Source organism: Vanessa tameamea, chromosome 9, assembly GCF_037043105.1.
Source record: "Vanessa tameamea isolate UH-Manoa-2023 chromosome 9, ilVanTame1 primary haplotype, whole genome shotgun sequence".
In the NCBI taxonomy this organism is placed as follows: Eukaryota; Metazoa; Arthropoda; class Insecta; order Lepidoptera; family Nymphalidae; genus Vanessa; species Vanessa tameamea.
Genome location: NC_087317.1, coordinates 7,032,350 through 7,050,225, shown reverse-complemented (window position 1 = coordinate 7,050,225; position 17,876 = coordinate 7,032,350). Strand labels below are relative to the sequence as shown.

At 29.8% G+C, this 17,876-nt stretch overlaps 3 protein-coding genes across 4 annotated transcripts; 1 reads left to right on the top strand and 2 right to left on the bottom strand.

The window, feature by feature from the left end:
• Window positions 1-117: 117 nt before the first annotated feature.
• Window positions 118-6,481, bottom strand: LOC113394986 (thioredoxin domain-containing protein 11). The gene is made up of 12 exons (XM_026632491.2): window positions 6,048-6,481; window positions 5,759-5,969; window positions 5,341-5,464; window positions 5,142-5,248; window positions 4,835-5,032; window positions 3,943-4,149; window positions 3,393-3,865; window positions 2,775-3,075; window positions 2,330-2,569; window positions 2,053-2,243; window positions 1,544-1,679; window positions 118-510 (listed from the first exon to the last, which is right to left on the bottom strand). Exons 1-12 carry the CDS (start codon window positions 6,254-6,256, stop codon window positions 208-210), a joined length of 2,700 nt encoding a protein of 899 aa, XP_026488276.2. The 5' UTR covers window positions 6,257-6,481; the 3' UTR covers window positions 118-207.
• Window positions 6,482-7,224: 743 nt separating this feature from the next.
• Window positions 7,225-14,748, top strand: LOC113394943 (nuclear distribution protein nudE-like 1). Of its 2 annotated transcripts, none has more exons than XM_026632422.2 (7): window positions 7,225-7,529; window positions 7,610-7,763; window positions 7,871-8,007; window positions 8,279-8,415; window positions 9,100-9,243; window positions 9,499-9,581; window positions 11,364-14,748. In XM_026632422.2, exons 1-7 carry the CDS (start codon window positions 7,456-7,458, stop codon window positions 11,787-11,789), a joined length of 1,155 nt encoding a protein of 384 aa, XP_026488207.1. In that variant the 5' UTR covers window positions 7,225-7,455; the 3' UTR covers window positions 11,790-14,748. The 2 variants fall into 2 exon arrangements, with proteins under 2 accessions (XP_026488207.1, XP_026488208.1); XM_026632423.2 differs by having other exon boundaries at window positions 7,228-7,529; window positions 12,931-14,748.
• On the bottom strand, window positions 14,740-17,523 carry Pig-q (Phosphatidylinositol glycan anchor biosynthesis class Q). The gene is made up of 7 exons (XM_026632421.2): window positions 16,828-17,523; window positions 16,265-16,390; window positions 16,061-16,196; window positions 15,620-15,764; window positions 15,252-15,444; window positions 15,048-15,162; window positions 14,740-14,966 (listed from the first exon to the last, which is right to left on the bottom strand). Exons 1-7 carry the CDS (start codon window positions 17,380-17,382, stop codon window positions 14,782-14,784), a joined length of 1,455 nt encoding a protein of 484 aa, XP_026488206.2. The 5' UTR covers window positions 17,383-17,523; the 3' UTR covers window positions 14,740-14,781.
• Window positions 17,524-17,876: the final 353 nt, after the last annotated feature.

Below are 17,876 nucleotides of genomic sequence, written 5' to 3'. Positions count from 1 at the left end.
ATTCTATAAGCTAATAAATAATATGTACTTATAGGATATTCATCGAACTATCAATTAAAAAGTAATAATAATGGAAATAAAAAAAAAAACCTATTCGTTTTCTGCAACACTTTTATAACACTTTGGTTTCTAAAAATAAGCAACGTGTTTACACAAATATGTAATGAGCAATATAATAAATAAATTATTTACAGGATACTGCTAGTATCATCTATTTATTGGTGATGGAATGACACTTTTTCTTAAAATAGACTCATCGATGTCCCAAATCTTGGACATATTGTTAAGGGATCGTAGGAGTAACTGCTGCAGTTGATTATTATCATTGAGATCCGTGATATGAAGCAGGTTCATATACAATGACACTTGGTGCAAATGTTTCAGTCTCATTAAAAGTGCGGCTTTGAGATCTACGACGTCGGTTCGGCGCCAGTATTTCAAATTTCTATCGATCACACTGTTTATGTGTTCTCTGATATCTTTCAGGCAAGCTTTTTTCTCATCTATCATCTGAAAAAATATAATAATACTAATTACGTAATGGAAAGGGAAAAAATTACAACTTATGTATGTTCAAAACACAGTTCGAAGTCAAATGACTAAAATATATAGTAAATAATTCAAGATTATATAGTACATACTACATATGAATAGGTATAATCGTAGGATTATGACGATTTGTAAGAGATGAGATGTTACAGTGTCAACAATTTTATTTTTTCGTTGATTCAGAATAATATCATCAGTCAATTGTTTTTCCATACATGAAGTAATGGATCAGAGGAAAGAAATTTGCCAAATTATGAAGTACCTAATAACTAAATTGAGCGCTTATTTTTAATTTGATATTATATTTTAAAGAGTGAGCATTAATGGACGGAACTTAAAATATTATGTTTATCGTTTATTCATAAAAGTTATCCTTCTATTCTTATAGAATGTGGCTGTGACGTCAATGCGTTAAATGATACTCCTAATAATATTGGCGTTTAAGACCAAAACAAAAAAAAAACAATCGAAAATATTCATTCAAATTATTAACTTAAAGTAATGCCGGTGGACTGTACGGGGAGCGGGTGAGCTAAGCGTCCAGCGCTAATGCTGCTTTCCGGCGTTGCCGTTTTTACGGGTTATTGAACTAATTTTTCAAATGGTGTTTTACTTTATTTTAATTTCCGTGTTTATTTTATGTATTGTATGTTTATGTGTGTTATTTTAGAAAATTTCAAATTTTTATTATTCGTCTATTTGTTTTTTCGACCGAATTATATCAGCCTTAACGGAGTGTATATAATAAACGAGTATTAATCGTCGTTTCACTTAATGTGATAACTACTGCGATATATATTTAAAACAAAACGGGTTTTAATTTTTGTGTTACGATTATTAGTTACAATTACTTAGTTTTAATAATTTCAAAATAAGGTACTTACAATAAAAAAAATATAGCATCAATCACCACAAGTTAGTGATTTTGAAATCGGTCAGTATTTGATAAAGATTGAAATTCCGTTATACATAATAAATAAAATGCCGCCCCCACCTGGGCCTGCTGGCAGAGCGCGAGGCGCACCCGCAGCTGCCGCGGCGCGCCCAGCGAGCGCAGCGCCAGCGCCAGCACGGCGCCGCCCGACACGCGCTCGGCGCCGGGGAACGCGCGGCTCTCCGCCTCGCCGCCGCTGCACACACGAGACAGCGGACCAAGGTTTAGTTTACCTTTCTCATTTCGATCGTCAATTTAGTATTCACCACACCAATTATATAAATCGAAGCCATTATGTGACACGTACACACACACACAGCTTTATGCACTTTACCTACTACATACTCTCTGAGGGACTACACTCCTGCCAATTTCGAAAATCTTGGGAATTTATCACACCTGCTCTTCGGGGTTTGAAGGCTATATGCTAACCGACCCACGAGGTAGGAAACATATGTAATATAATTATGATATAAGCATGTCTGATTTGAGAAAAAAATCACAGGATAAACTAAACAGAATTACCTGTAATCATCGGAGATGTTAGAAATGTTTGAAAAAATAATTACCCGTTGGCGGGAAAGACGAGTATAGTGGGATAGGCGTGCGCGGTGTAGTGCCACGGCAGGTCGTGTCGCAGCGCGTCGATGCGCGCGCACTGCACGCGCACGCCGCACGCGCTCAGCACGCGCCCGGCGTGCACCAGCGCGCGTGACGTCAGCGCCCCGCAGCCGCCGCCGCACACCGCCACCAGCGTCACCTGCCCCGCGTTTACGGTGTTTATTCTAAGTCTCTTGGACCTATGTTATTATAATTGTATACAAAAGAGCTCTGTATTTAACGTACCGTGCCTGGAGTTCTGATGACTTTTTTGAATGTGCGTGTGGTCAGATCCAATATCTGAACCATGCTCTCATTTTTTTCATTAATATGAGTGTTCTTATTGGAACCAAAAAAATGAGTATATTTAGCGTTCTCCACGTAAGTGCGTAACGTGCGCTTCAAGTTCTTGTGAGTAAAATTATAAATAAATTCTCTCAGTGATTTAGCGCTGTATTCCTCTGACATGACATACTGGGATTCGTACTGAAAGAATAGCGTTACATGTAATCATAGCGTATACAAATATTATACTAATCACAGAAACAAAAATTATAATGGAGTATTGTCATAATAAATAAATTGCATACTCCTAGTTGACGGTACAAATGTCTGAATTGAAATGTCTTGTAGTAATCTTTTTTTTGTGTACAATAACTATACAAATTTTAACTATAAATTAATTTATTACCTTACTATCCAAAATAACTACAGCGGTCATGTCCTTTTTATTTTTTATATTAATACCAAGTGCCTCTGCAAAATGGTAATTCCGGACGCTATCAATAGCTGTCATATACAGAGTGTTATTTGTTTTACATGCAAGTCCATGAATATGTGTTATATTTCCACTTGTGACTCTCGACGGAGATACAGGCGGACTCAGTTTGTTAGCAAATTTCATAAGTTGACAAAAATGTTTCACATTATCTTGAATAAGATTTTCAGCAGACAAGGGATCATCTTCAAAAGGCAACATTGTTGTTTCTACACTGAAATAAGTTTTAATTGTCTTTTTAAGTTCCGATAATAACTTCGCCAATATCCAAAACGGTATTTTTTCGCGAATTCATATTAAATTTAATAGATTATTCAAGATTTCGACCAATGATATCAGTTCAATGTCAAAGTCGTTTATTTGTCTGTACTTGGAAAAGGCTATCTATATGGTGGGGAACCAAACCAGCATTAAAAGTATTGCCCGGGAGGGGGGGGGGGTCAGCGCCAGTAGGCTAATTATTATAATATATATCTTAGCAACAAATAATTTACAGTCTTAATAGTTTATAAATAACACAAAATTACTTACTCTTGTTCATCCATTTCCGCGTTCTCCTTCTCTTCTCTCAATTGGTCTTCAATTGACTGGCATTTTTCATAATTTTCATAGAAACTTTTTTCAGCAGGTAACGATTTGGCCGTGCTCATTCCACATTGATCCAAAAACCCCAATTTGGGCCACAAATTATCATTTGGACCATCAGCCTCTTTTGAGGTAACCAGTGCATGGTTAATTAGGAAATTAAATATACCACTCTTCTGAGTTTTCTGTGTCAAGTTATTCCATAGATATTTATTATTTTGAGATATGAAAACATCTCTCTTTGAAAGTGCATTCACTTTTTTCACAGGCTTTTTGAATTTGTATTCTTGACAAAACTTCAAAAAGTTCTTCTGTTGGTATAGCAACCTTTGTACTTGTTGCAGTTTTATTAACTCAGCTGTCCATTGATTACTTTCATTGTTTTTACAATTATAATATTCCATTGCCACTTCACGTAACTAAAATTTATTTATGAAATAAATAGATAGATATAATCATATTATAATTGAGATTTTGCATCCAACAAATCACTTACCAGAGCATATGATGGTAATTGTTCATAAAGCGGGTTGAGTGGCGTAAAAAGAATCAACATTGGTTGACCGTCTGCAAATCTCTCAAAACTGTAACTCTTTTGCCACATTGGAATAATCCTTGCAACTGGTTGGGCAAAATTTTGCAGCACCCAGTGCATTATAAATGTTTCATTCCATGATTGATTGCTATCCTCTGGTTTGTATTCCTAACAAAACAAGCAAAACATAAATACTATCTATACATGAATACTTCTCCAATTTACAATTCTGCATAGAAATATATGTTTGTTTCTAAGACATTAAACTTCAACAATATTCTGAATCAAATTATCTCATTTTCATTGCCAAAACTAACAAAGTAGAATATAATAGTAAAAAAAATATATATAAAAATAAGATTCTTGATTCTTGTCTACACTAGGAAATCTCTATAGACAGTTTGTTGTTATCTATAGTGTTGTCTGTAGTATATCTCTATGATTCTGATTGAGTTTTTTACTTAACCTTTTTATATTCTAATATCTCAGCACTACAGTGGACTATGTTACCCACAAAACCTCTACTATATTAATGACATTATTATACTACAAAGTTGTTATCTATTTGAACACTTGTATTCTTCAAACACTTGGGCCCTATTTACACTTTTCTATTTTGTCCATATTTTATATTTTCATCAATTAAACTATAGAAAGATGTAACAGAAGTTTAGTAAATTGAATGTAGGTTTGAAATATACAAATAACTACTTAAATGTGTACACCTAACTAGAAGATAAGTCATTATCATTTGAATGTGTTAAGATACACCTAAATAATTTAGACTAGAATGCTTGATAGAAATTCAACGACTGGCCACTGGTGAGGTTAATAAAAGCCTTCAGAATATTACCTTTGTGTCATTCCATAGCATAAGCCTTAAATTTGGAACTCTCTCCACCCCTAAATCCATTGCTAACTCCTTAGAAGTAACAGTGGCAAAACATATTTCACCGACAGTATCAAATTCCCGAGATTTTAGTGCCACATTGTACCATATATTATAATATCTGGATGTGTCTGTCAGTGGAGTGAAACCTAATGCTACAGCCTGAAACACAAAATTTACAGTATAATAAAGTAGTGTTAATGATATTAATAGCAATATATTCATTTGTTATCATAAATAATGTATTTATTCATTGGAAAATATAACTTACATCACAGATAGATAGCAAGTTGACTAGATCTTCAGTGTTAGAAATTTTTTCAAGAGGCCTCATTAGCATCTCCAAAAAGTTAACCATACTTTCGGCATTTCTTGGTCCTATTAATATAAATTCATTTTAATTTAATTATGTTATAATAGTAGATATTATACAGCCTTCAGATAAAGCATGTAATTATATTAATACTAACCTTTGTATAAGACACCTCTAGATGTGACAGTATATGCCATCAATATTGGCCATGATGGTATTTTATTATGTTGTAATCTACATTCACTACCAGGATTCCAACAGTTAATGGCTGAAAAATGTACCTGAAAAGTATTAAAAGAAACATATAATTAACATATAAAGAAACATATATATAAAAATAAATAACATATAAATAAACATATATATAAAAACATATGTATAGGTGCATCTTGTCAATTACTTAAACATATTCTTTTATCAGAAAAAAAATAGCCTTATTAGTCAAGCAGCTGTTAAAGATCTTACAGCATGTAATGCTACACTGTTTTATTAAATAAAAAACCATGTAACTTGACTCATTCAATATAACATATTTTTGCTATTGGAGAAATATTTTTTACTATTTTAATACTCACCCTATCTCTTAAAATATGTGCAGCCTTTTCAAATTCTCCTCTAACATACTGTGATTCTGCATCCCAAGGAGCATAATACATAACAAATGATAAGTCTTCAGTATTAATAGTAGCCAAAGCATTACTTAACTGGCCTTTGTACCAGTCTGCCACAACAGAATCAGAGTAGAAGAATCTCACAGCTCGAGGAACTTTAGATATTTTTGCAGGCCTAAAATATTAATATAAAAATGATAGTGGTAATTTCTTATCAATGGTATATATTTCAGTGATATATCAAATAACTCACGTATTATGTAAAGCTCCGTAGGTTGTTAAAACTAGAGCGATACAAAACACAACTTCTTTGATCAACATATTGAAGGTTAACTCCCTATTATTGTTTTGCTTTGCCACTTGAGAACTTTCAGTGGAATCTCGCTCATTGCTAGAGAAACTCGATTTTCTTTTTAATGACGTGACCCGTGAAATATCTTCAGTGTCCGCCGTTGGAAACATTACACGTCATTCATAAACATAAAGGCTAATAAAGTTTGTATTCTATTTGTATTTTGCATTATATCTTATAATTTTATAACATTACATTTTTATAAATGCTGACGCAAAATATTTATTCATTAAACTTTACTAGTTACTTTCTCAAAACTTTTTACAGTTAAAAATTCCATCAAATGAAAATCAATTTTGTATTGACTTAAAACATCCAAATGCTATGACATTTGACATTTGACAATTGACATTGCCAAATTGCCAATTGTTTTAGTGTAGCAAAATTATTTATTAACTATTTAAAACCTGGAACAGCTAAAACTGTAACAGTCCTTGTATAATATTGTTGCAAAGGCAAACTCTCCTTTAAGAGGGCTTAAAAATTATTTTACAACGCCGCTGAAGGGTTCGTAAAAACCACGGCTAGAATATAATTTTAACAATATAATGTGTTTATTTCTAAATAAATACTAGATTTAATAAAACGTTTTAGGGTAGGGGCGCAAAAAATAACATAGAGTAACTAACACTAAGACCAAACCACAGTTGGAAGCTAGAATGTATCATTTTCTATTTTTTTTTTATATTACATTCACAAACTTGTATGTTAAAAATATATACATTTAAAACGCAATAACTCTTGTTTTAATTTGTAAACTAGAATGTTGTTATTGAATTGTTTTCATTAAATACTTTATTAATCGAATATTTAAGTATTCGACTAACACATAATATACATATTGCTTTATTGTGTCTTACTTTTAATAACAACTTCAAAATTTTATATTTTCCAATTTCTTATTTTCCTTATTTTTAATTATTAAAATTTAATTATTTTGGTTCTATAATATAGGGTTCTTTAGTTTTAGTCATACGTTTTTATGGTATCCCTATTTGTCTATTACAATTTACAATATATTTAAAATGTATTTAATCTGTTTAATAAAACTATTGTATTCATGTGTTTGTAAATTTAATCTGTATTTGCCTTGTTTTGAAGGACTGTGTTAAGGAAGTTGTGTCACAATTTGCGTTTCAACTAATATAATGGCTGATTCGTAGTAATATAACAAAAGAAATCTACTGATTTCGAGCATACGATAATTATTTTGCATAAAATATTCAATACCATATGTACAATATTAATCATAAAACATTAAGCCATAGAAAAGTGTGAACAGCATATTCTCAAAATTTAGTCCTAAAATATGGAATCTCCAAAACAGTTAGAGCAGGAATCAGTGGAATATTGGAAGGAACAAGCAAAACATTATGAACAAAAGTAGAATCAGCTTCTAATTTACTATTTATTTATCTTAATAGGTGATAATGTTTGTATTAAATATTGATTTTATTGTGTAGGGCAAGAGACATACAGCAGGAATTAGATGAATACACAGAAAATTCAGCACAACTTGAAAAGGAATTAGAGGCTTCATTAGAGCAAGTTGAAAAACAAAATAGAGATTTGGACCATCAAAATCAACGGCTTCAAAATAAAATTGATGATCTCAAGGTTTGACATTAATTTGTAATATTGTGTCATGGGTTAAAAGCGACGCTGATGAGGTCATTTACAGGCCGTAACGAGTTTTATTTGAATATTATGTATATATTTTTCAGAATAAACTAGACAGAAGTCAACATGAAACAAATGCTTTAGAAAATGAATTAAAGGCACTCAACATAGAAAAAGAAAAACAAGCAATATATATTAGAGAGTTAGAACAAAAAAATGATGATCTGGAAAGGGGGCAAAGGTAATTATTTATTTATTACATGCAAAAAAATATTTTTGTATACAAGTTTATCTCCAAAATTATTTTAACTTTTACCATTTGCTCACCCATATATCATTTGGGGTCAGTTTTTTCTTTTCTATTCATTTCTATAATATAACCATTTTCTTGGTCTTCTCCCTTTAAAGCTTTTGTCTTAATTAAATTCTTCTACCTGCTGCATGATTGATGTCTTCTTTCAGCATTTACATAATGGGAAGCTATTACAATAATAATTATATCTTATTTTTAGAATCATATCAGAATCAGTGTCTTGTATAGAAACCCTATTAAATCAAGCATATGAACGCAATGCAGTTTTAGAAAGCGAAGTAGATGAAATGGAGAATTTGAGGGTGAGATTGCAAAGGGCAACAGATGAAGCCAGAGGTATGCTCTTTTAAAATATTTTATAATAATAATGGGATGCAATTCAATTTTTGCAGAACTGCTATTTCTACTATTTCTTTAGAGACATTTCATTTTCTTGATATAGAAAATATAGTCATATGACTAATGACTGCTATACAAAAAAATGTGTAACTGATGGAACTATTATTATTATTGTAATATGTATTAGTTCTAATGTTAATTAAAATGAACTTTCAACAATATTTTATAACTTTTGCATGTTATATTCTATTTTGATTTGTTTATTTGATTCCTATATCATGCATATTTTAGAGTCTAAACTCATACCCACACACACTCATTTGAAGGTTTTGATAGAGTATCTTGTACATACAATATATATATATACAATATATAGAGGTATTGTGAAGCATGCCAGGCATAGTTAGTCAAAAACTTGTTTTGTCAAATACCATATTAAATTTTGATGTGAATTTAAGGTGATATTATAATAAAATTGGTAACTTTTCGAAAAATATTGATTCAAACCAATAAAATATTTTTTTAATATCTTTATTTATATTGAAAATTTCTATTAAATTACAATTGTAAATAAACCTTAAAACAAATATGACTGAAGGTATAAGATTAAATTAATTTGACAATATTCATATTTCAGTCAAATAGCTTTTTTTTTTAAATCACACAAACCATGTGTTCCAGATCTCAAACAAGAATTAAAAGTGATAGAAAAAATTCCAATATCAAAAAAAGAGGATTCCAGTACAAATGAAAATATATGTAATGGCCTCTCAACTAGGTCACAAGTAGAAATAGAAACACAAACTTCTATAACATCACCAAGACGTAAGTTCTTTCTTTTTGTATATATGTCAAAAGCCATGCAATTATATTTCACTAGTGAGCAATACAAATGAAATATAAGATATATATAATACATAAGATTTTTTTCTCATTATATTGTAAGCAGTGATTAAAGAGCTCTTTGATAGAATTATTAATTATAATATTTTATAGCTTTTAATGTTTGTAATGTTTATTTAAGTTAATTTTTCTCTTTATCGCCTTAGTCTAGATGATTTATTGATGTTATTTCATTAGGTGAAGTTAACGGTAATGCAATGACACCATCTTCTCGGGTATCTGCCATAAATATAGTTGGTGATCTTCTTCGGAAAGTTGGGGTAAGTTATAAGAGTGTTTATTCAATTGTATTTAGAATTATATTTACTTGTATAGCAGTTCTAGTAGTAGTTAGTCTAGGTGTAGTTCAATTAAAGTAATGTTTTATTAGAATATGTAGCCACTTAATATAACTGTTTAACCCTTTGACTGCTACAATTTTAGTAGTAAATATAACATGACCATTAGTGGCACAATTTATTCCTATTATTTTTTAGCACAATACTCGTGGGTTGTAGTGATGGATATAAAACACTTTTAAAAATAGTAAATATATAAATTATAATATATTTAAGTTTATTGACTACTTTATTCCTTGTAATTTTACAAATGTCATGTCATGTAAACCATATCATAATAGAATATTAAGCTATTATCACAATACATTATTTTAATAAATTTTCTAAATTTCGTAACTATTCGACGATTTAAGACGTCAAGGGAGTCACTAAAATGAAATTTAAAGCTAAGGATAATATTTTCGGACTAGCCGGTTCAATTTATTTCACTCCATTCACATATCCATGTTATGACTATTGCGTCACACGCGTGTGGCCTAAAGTCTAATTGTTCTTCGGTGTATAGATTACTGTATGAAATAGTTTGTTTCGAGCGATGATTATTATTATTACTTTCTACAAAAATCAAGTTCCAACTACAATATGGTTCAATTACCAGAACACTGTTTATATCTTTTAATGCATGTGATTGACAAGTCTTCGCTGAAGTAGAAAAACATTCGAGAATGTAGGTGGTATTTTTGTCCTCTATAAATATTTGTAAATATTATTTTCGTCCTACATATTATTTGAATTAATAATTCGAATATTCAAGTTTGTAATTTTAAGTTTGTTAATTTTTTTCACATAACTTTTCTTTTGATAATTTTTGTTTTCAATAATTAGGCTTAGGCATAGTGTTTACATAAAATTAAGCAAAATCTTCTTTTAAAACTTGTATTACTCTGACAACTATTAGGTTAAAATTACCACTGAATTATATTAGCGGTCAAAGGGTTGAACTAATTCCAATAGTTTATACACTAAATATGCATCGAAAACTTTAGTACAGTTAACTTTACATAAATACCAATATATCATTAAAATATAAACATATGTAACATATTATATTCATTGAACACAAAATAGTTATTATGTATTTGTTATGTATATTGTAGTAATATTGGTGATAATATACATAGTATGTATCTTATTTATGTATTTAATCTATTTTCATCACACACTAGTATTTTTATTTATTATATATATTTATATTTCTTTATATTCCTCTTAAAACCTTTTGTATCAATAAAAATATAAAACACGATTTAAAGTCGTTCAAATTGAATATATTAATAATTTATCAATTAATTAGTTTGCAAATATTTTTATTAATATTTAATTAAATATTTCCTATATATTTTAAGGATTTGTAAATGAATACGAAAACTATATATCTACAAATAACATAAGTATGTATTGTATTATAATGTATTATATATAATACCAACATAATGATATTTTAGTTGTAATTAGACAAAATTGCACTGGCCATAACTAGTTCTGTAAATTTGCAACCATGTTGATTAAAATTAGATTATTCGTTCAATTTGTTTTACTTGTTTATTTTTTTGAATTAAGATTATAGATTTATTTATATAATAAATCTATAACTTATGTAAATTATAAGTAAGTCACAGTTAGTTATGTTAGATATTATTGCATGCTTTTTTTTTGCATGGTTGGCTTGTATTTAGTAGTATGCACGATGTTTATTGCTTGCAGCTTGAAAGATTTCTTTGCCGTGAATGTGGTAAGGTCAAATGTTCGTGTGACCTGGAAACCAATGGCGAACAAGCCGTTGTCCAAAATCATCCACCGTTGGATAGTAACATTGAAAATGAAAGCACCATGACCGTACAAAATAATGACTTGGATGATCCCATTGAGTATCGTAAGCAAGGTGAGCTTACGCGTCAATATTCAAGATCTGAGCAATTAAGGAATAATTCACAAAAGGCCCTCCCGCTATCCACACATAGGTCTTCCGAGCAACCTTTTGTAAGATCTTATCAAGCCGAACATGGCAAATTGAGGAGGTCTTTCATCGTCAGGTCTAGGGAGAGTCTCGAGAATTTTCTTAATTTCACATCCACTAGAAAAGGACCGGACCAAAGCAAAGGAAAACAAATGTTGCGGCAGCAGTTTTAGTAGTTCTTAATGTTTCCTGTGTAGATAGATGTTCTAAAACGCCATACAATAAGGGTTGCTTACACTTATATCTAACACTACGTTATGTTATCATAATGTATGTTTACGTAATGATTAATTTCATTTCTTTTATTATACAGACAGCTTTTGTATCACCTGTGAGTATTTTATTGCAATACTTCTTTAAGAGCATGTTTTTCTTAGCATGACGCGGATATTCATTCCGTGAATTCCGATATAGATATTTTTAAAACCCTTTAAATATTGAAAAATTAATACAAATTAAATAGAATAAATATTAAACTAGAAGGTATAACCCATATAAGCAACCCTTATTGCTAGATATAAAACTATTAATAATGCTAGTATGTAATATAAAATACAATTGAGTATCGTAGAATTATAGTTGTTTTATTGTTTGATGTTTAGTACAAATTTAGAATTTTATATTGTACATATGAACATAATGCATAGATTAACAAAATTGCATATTTAATAACACTCTGATATCAGACTCCATAACTTTGACGTCAACGAGTATTATTGAATGTGCGAGATACATTAATAAGTCTCGACTCTTAGTATGTTTTGTAAAACTTAGCATTTATTTGTTTAGATGTCTGGCTTTTTAGGTTTTTGTTATGGCTTTATAGTGTATTCCAACGGCAAAAGGGGAACAGATAAACAAACCTTAAATTTACATATTTTGCGCGATTTATCAATAACTCCGCTATGTATTATGCACTATGGTCTGTATATCTTTACTTATAATACATCGCAATACCATTTAACTAGAACGTATTCCAAATTGTAAATTCAGTTTGATTTGCATTCAGCTCTACCGTATTAATTTCTATTACAGCACCACCCACCTCATATTCAATGAGTTATCCTAACCTATATCGTTGGTTGCCTGGAAGAGATGTGTAGCGAAAAGGTCGCCAAATTTGTACCTCTCTTTTAGTTAAGCTGTATCCACGTTTTATTTTCTCTATGCGGTGTATAAAATTAATTAAATCTTTACTACTTCTGCCATTGGAATAGACTATGCACATTTCGGTGGAGGTATTACTCGCACACAATTACTTCGTAATCACCTACTAATATTAACATCATTCATGTTCGATTTTCTTCATTGTAGGCTTTGGAATCAAAGTTAGCATCGTGTCGTGGTACAGTTAGACCTAAAGAGCATTCACCAAATCCAAGCTCGGACGTGAATAAGGACTACAGGTGTGTACTCAAGAACTAAGACTTGCCGAATAATATCCCGCGATTTTCTTTAGCTTTTATAGTAATAATACTATAAACGAAAACATTGCTTCATGTTCATGTACTCCCCACTTGTTTATTGTCATCTAATGTACTGTGATCGGAATCACACTTTCCTAATATTACTAATATCTGTGATGATAAAGAAAAATAGTTTAGAAATGTATGTAAAAGATGATTTGATTTTGGCCTACCCACCGGAGACGAACAGTGAGACACGGCACATACTGCCTTGCATCGTGCACTGAGTTTCTCTTAGTTAACTTCTAAAAAAAAGGAAGCAATTTAACATGTAACAGATTACTTACCAGCCCAGTTTATAAAGTTATTAATGCCTCACGATTGGCTTTACAAGCTATGCCCAAGAATGAAAGTAAACTGCTAATAACAATAACAGTCTGAGCGAGCAAACAATTTTCGATGTAAGTAAAGCCCTTAAAATAATTAGAGTCGCATTTATCTTTGTCGTATAACATAATATGAATATATTATATATTTTTGAGCATTTTAATTTTTGTAAATAATATCTAAATGTAGAGAAATCGTTAATATTACAAAATTTTATGGACTTTTTAACATTTATAGTATTTTAATATAAAGTATGCTCTTATTTATATATATATTGCTAATGATATTTTTTCACTAATTTTTATTTACGAAAAGAATTTTGGCAAAATCTTAATATAACAGTTTAATATTTCTAGTCTTCTTGTTTAAAATCAAATTGTGACTAACGTAACAAGAATTTGTGTTATATAATGAAGTTTAGCTGTTTGGTAGCGATGTAATATAGCGTTTGTCTTATCTATGTTTTTGGATTAACATCAAAATAGAATTAATTAGCTACTATTAGGTCTTAGATACATTTGTACCTACTACATCTCATGTTTACATTCCTATGGCTTTCAACTTAACTGAAATGAATATAATATATTTTAAAGTATTATACAACACAATAACATAACAATACAATAATGATGATTTGTACACGTGTTAATTAAAGTTAAGTTCAACACATTTGTCTAAAGCACAGATGCAAGTCTCAAGACTCAGGAGTGTGCGGTACAAATGTAAACAAATCTAACGGTCTTGCCCTAGAAATTAATCAGATGTGTTAAATGTACAAAATCACATTAGTATATTTTTTATACTTTTCGATGTTTGTAAATGTGCTCAATATGCCTTTAAGAAACTACAAGTCTTTAAATTTTAGATAATACTGTAACCATTTAACCAGTTTACTTAGAACTTAGAATTCAATGTTTTTAATTTGAGTGTTAAATAGTTTATTGGATTCTATGTGTCTGTCTGTCATTAAAGGCAGTAGTTAATTACAAATAAAATATCGTTGAAAAATATCTTCTCTTTTATAATCAGGCGTCTCCTCTAAATATTTATAAATAATTAATCTATTTGTGCAGTAGTTTGTGATTACAGCAATAATTATAGCCATTGTGACGTACATGAGCAGAGTGTCCATGTTAGCCGTGTATATGTCGAAAATTGTTTGAGTGGGTTGACTTGGCCTTCATACAACAAATAAGATGTATATTGTTATTTAATAATTATACGATAGAAATGCCCAGTCTGCTGCATATAGTTTAAGTAACTAAGCATTTATACATTCACATGTGTGGTGACCAGACAATTTTTATTTTTGTGCGCATTAAAAAATACGTCGAGGCAACTTTATGTTTTATTTCAACAATTAAATAAATCTTTATACAATCTGTTTCCCTGTAAATATATTTGATACAATATTACTCCATTCAATTTGTTTTGACACATGCACCGGTGGTCTGAAGTTTTTCATTAGATCTTGAAAAGATTTATTATACAATTTTACTTTGAGGATTAATGATGATGTATTTTTATTTCCTTTGACCTCTTCAATAAATATATTTCCTGGAAAATATAAATTTATAATAAGAAAAATATATAAAAAGTAGGTTTAAATCACAAATAAATTCAAACAAAAGAATTTACCTGCTAACTTAGGTGACTGTGATACCCAAAGAACTATAATATAAAAAGGAAGAGTTTGTATGGTGTATATTATTTTTGCTAACACATACTGCACTGCGAGAGATAAAACTCTAAACTGAAATAAACAAATAGGTGAGCAAAATTCAAAATATATAATGTCAACTATACAGTAAACCACCATTCAATTTCACAATAATTACTTACCATAGTAAAAACAATGTAGTACATAACTGTTGTTGGCAACAACAAAAGCAATATTGTAAATGCCACTGTACCCACAAATAACTCTTGGTTAGTATATTCACAGGAATCAATACCACCCCTCAGCGGATTATACTTTCTTCCTACAAACAGTCTCAACAAGGCTTTAAGCCCTGATATTTGTATGTTAAAAAGTCTAAAAACAGAACAGGTATTTTTAATTTTATGGTAGAAAATTAACTACTTGATTTTGCCTCCTTTGAATTGGTGTATACTAAGGCACTTAAATGAAAAGCAAATTATGGTTTTTTTTTATATACATATAATTATCTAAGACATCAAGTTAGTATGAAAAATAGTAATAATTGTACCTGGCTGCATACACATATATGCAATAAGAGTGGAATGTCGCCAAGCAGATCATATCTGATATTATAGCTGCTTGGAAAGTGAAGCCCAAATAACCGAGGTATTGATATAAATGCAATATAACATCCAACTTTTCACCAGATACATCTGTAAAATGCCTCATTCATCTGTAATTTGCCATTGTTATACGTTATATTCTATATTAAGGAAAACATTATGTCACTTATTTGAAATCCTGACTAATGTTATACATGCAAAAGTGAGTTTGTTTGTTACACTCTTACATTTTAACTACTCAACAGATTATTATAAAATTTAGTATACACACGTCAGGGTTCAGAAATGGAGAAAAAGTGTCCAAAACTGTCATCTTCTGTCACACAGACATGAACAAGTAGGTATATAATGATGATTGTTTACTAAATTTATTAACTTGTTCTTACCTATAAACAGCCACCATAATTCGACATGGTACAAAAAATACTTTCCCAACATTTTATTGAAAGCATTATTTAATTTTAACCCAGCCGGAGCGCCCATCAGCCATTTAAGTAAAGAATACATTAAATTGACTAAATTCTGCAAAAGAGGTATCTATAAAATAATGTGAATATTTTTTAATATATAAGTAATATTCATTTCAATACCTCCAAAACACCCATTAATAACACACCCAGGTCTTTTTTACTGGAAATGACCAGTTGTAGAAATAAATATCCTAATATTACGTCAACCAATATAGCCAATAATAAATTTCCCTGTTTTATTGAAACCTGAAATAGTTAAAAGTAAAACATTATGATAACACCTTAATTTTTTGTTTATTAAAATTATGATAACAACATAATTATATCTAATAGGCAATTAAAAGATTGCTTGAAGATTTAGTAACCCATTTCGTTCTACTGTTGATAAACTTAAATTTTATTACACTAATATAATAAATGCATAAGCAATTTTATATGTCTGTTTGACATGGCCAATATCATAAAAATTACAGAAAATATATGTTTGACACGATTAACAGGGAATTGTTAGTTATAATCAATAAAAGTTTTGCTTTTGTTAAAAAAAAAACAAAATATAGTTATTTTGCATTTGGACTCCACTACCACTTACCTCCAGGTAGAGTAGTAGTAGTGGAGTCATATGCCTTCCCGGATTGTATAACAAAAATATATCCCTAAACCCAAACATTATATAAACTTACTCTTTTCTTATTCCTCACTGATTTCCAAAGCCATTTAAGTAAGTAAATGTAATTATAAACATGTTGGACAAGCATGGATGAAGTGAACCAATTATTATTTTTAAAAGAAGATTCGCAGACTTTGTTACAATGGTTACCAGCATCTTTATGGATCAAACCTTGTAATGTTGAAAAGTAGTCATCTCTGTTACTTATTGTTTCTGAATTTCGAACTTTATTATAATCATATAACATTAATATACAATCTGCATCAGTCTTTGGTTTACCATTGATAATTAAACTGTTGATTTGGGGATATTCATTTCTGTTTGTTATCAACCAATTTTCAATTTTCATGTGTTTTTTATCAAAAACATTGTCAGAGCTGCATCCATAAATAATATTCTCCTTTAGGGGTTTAGTTTTAAATATTTTTGGACTGTTAGCATATGCAGTAATAAATATCGTTACACAATTATGATCACTGTTATCAATGTATCCCTTATAAAAAAAATCTTTATTGTCATTTGGCAGCACAGGCAATAGTATTCTGATGAGTTCAGGCATTTTATGCATTTATTTTATTTAATACAAAAATAAATAAAAAGCTATGCATTATATGTCTTATTATAAATGTCTTCTATTGTAAAATTATTTAGAACAACATTGAACGTCAATCACTGAAGCTATATTTTACGTAAATAGGATCTTTATTTTAAAATTACAATAACATTAATTTATTTTTTCATTTGTATAGGGTGTAATTATAAGCCATTCAATAATCTATTAAGATATTTATTAGAACTTTTATCTATCATTAAAGAAATTGAAGTCATAATATTTTCAATTCAATTCTTAGTTTAATGGCTTTTAGTCATAATATTTTATAAATGTCAAAATAAAATTGACTGTCAATGTCAAACTATCAAAAGTTGTCAATTTTTTAATAGAGACTAGGCGCAGTCTATATCCGTTAACTACTACGTTAAAGAAATAAAGGACTTCCACATATATACTGGATCAAAAAGAAAACATTTTTTTATTTCTTGTATATATATATATATATATAT

Bases quoted from the DNA above. Each gene is read 5' to 3' on its own strand.
- LOC113394986 (XM_026632491.2), bottom strand. From the start codon at position 6,256: ATGTTTCCAACGGCGGACACTGAAGATATTTCACGGGTCACGTCATTA. The intron at 3,866-3,942 runs GTAAGTGATTTG...AATAAATTTTAG, and splicing joins AATTACCATCATATGCTCTG to TTACGTGAAGTGGCAATGGA. The intron at 511-1,543 runs GTGGGGGCGGCA...ATATTTTTTCAG, and splicing joins CGCTCTGCCAGCAGGCCCAG to ATGATAGATGAGAAAAAAGC.
- Pig-q (XM_026632421.2), bottom strand. From the start codon at position 17,382: ATGCATAAAATGCCTGAACTCATCAGAATACTATTGCCTGTGCTGCCA. The intron at 16,391-16,827 runs GTAAGTTTATAT...TAACTATTTCAG, and splicing joins CAGTGAGGAATAAGAAAAGA to GTTTCAATAAAACAGGGAAA. The intron at 15,765-16,060 runs GTAAGAACAAGT...GGCATTTTACAG, and splicing joins ATTATGGTGGCTGTTTATAG to ATGTATCTGGTGAAAAGTTG.
- LOC113394943 (XM_026632422.2), top strand. From the start codon at position 7,456: ATGGAATCTCCAAAACAGTTAGAGCAGGAATCAGTGGAATATTGGAAG. The intron at 9,244-9,498 runs GTAAGTTCTTTC...TTATTTCATTAG, and splicing joins TTCTATAACATCACCAAGAC to GTGAAGTTAACGGTAATGCA. The intron at 9,582-11,363 runs GTAAGTTATAAG...TATTGCTTGCAG, and splicing joins ATCTTCTTCGGAAAGTTGGG to CTTGAAAGATTTCTTTGCCG.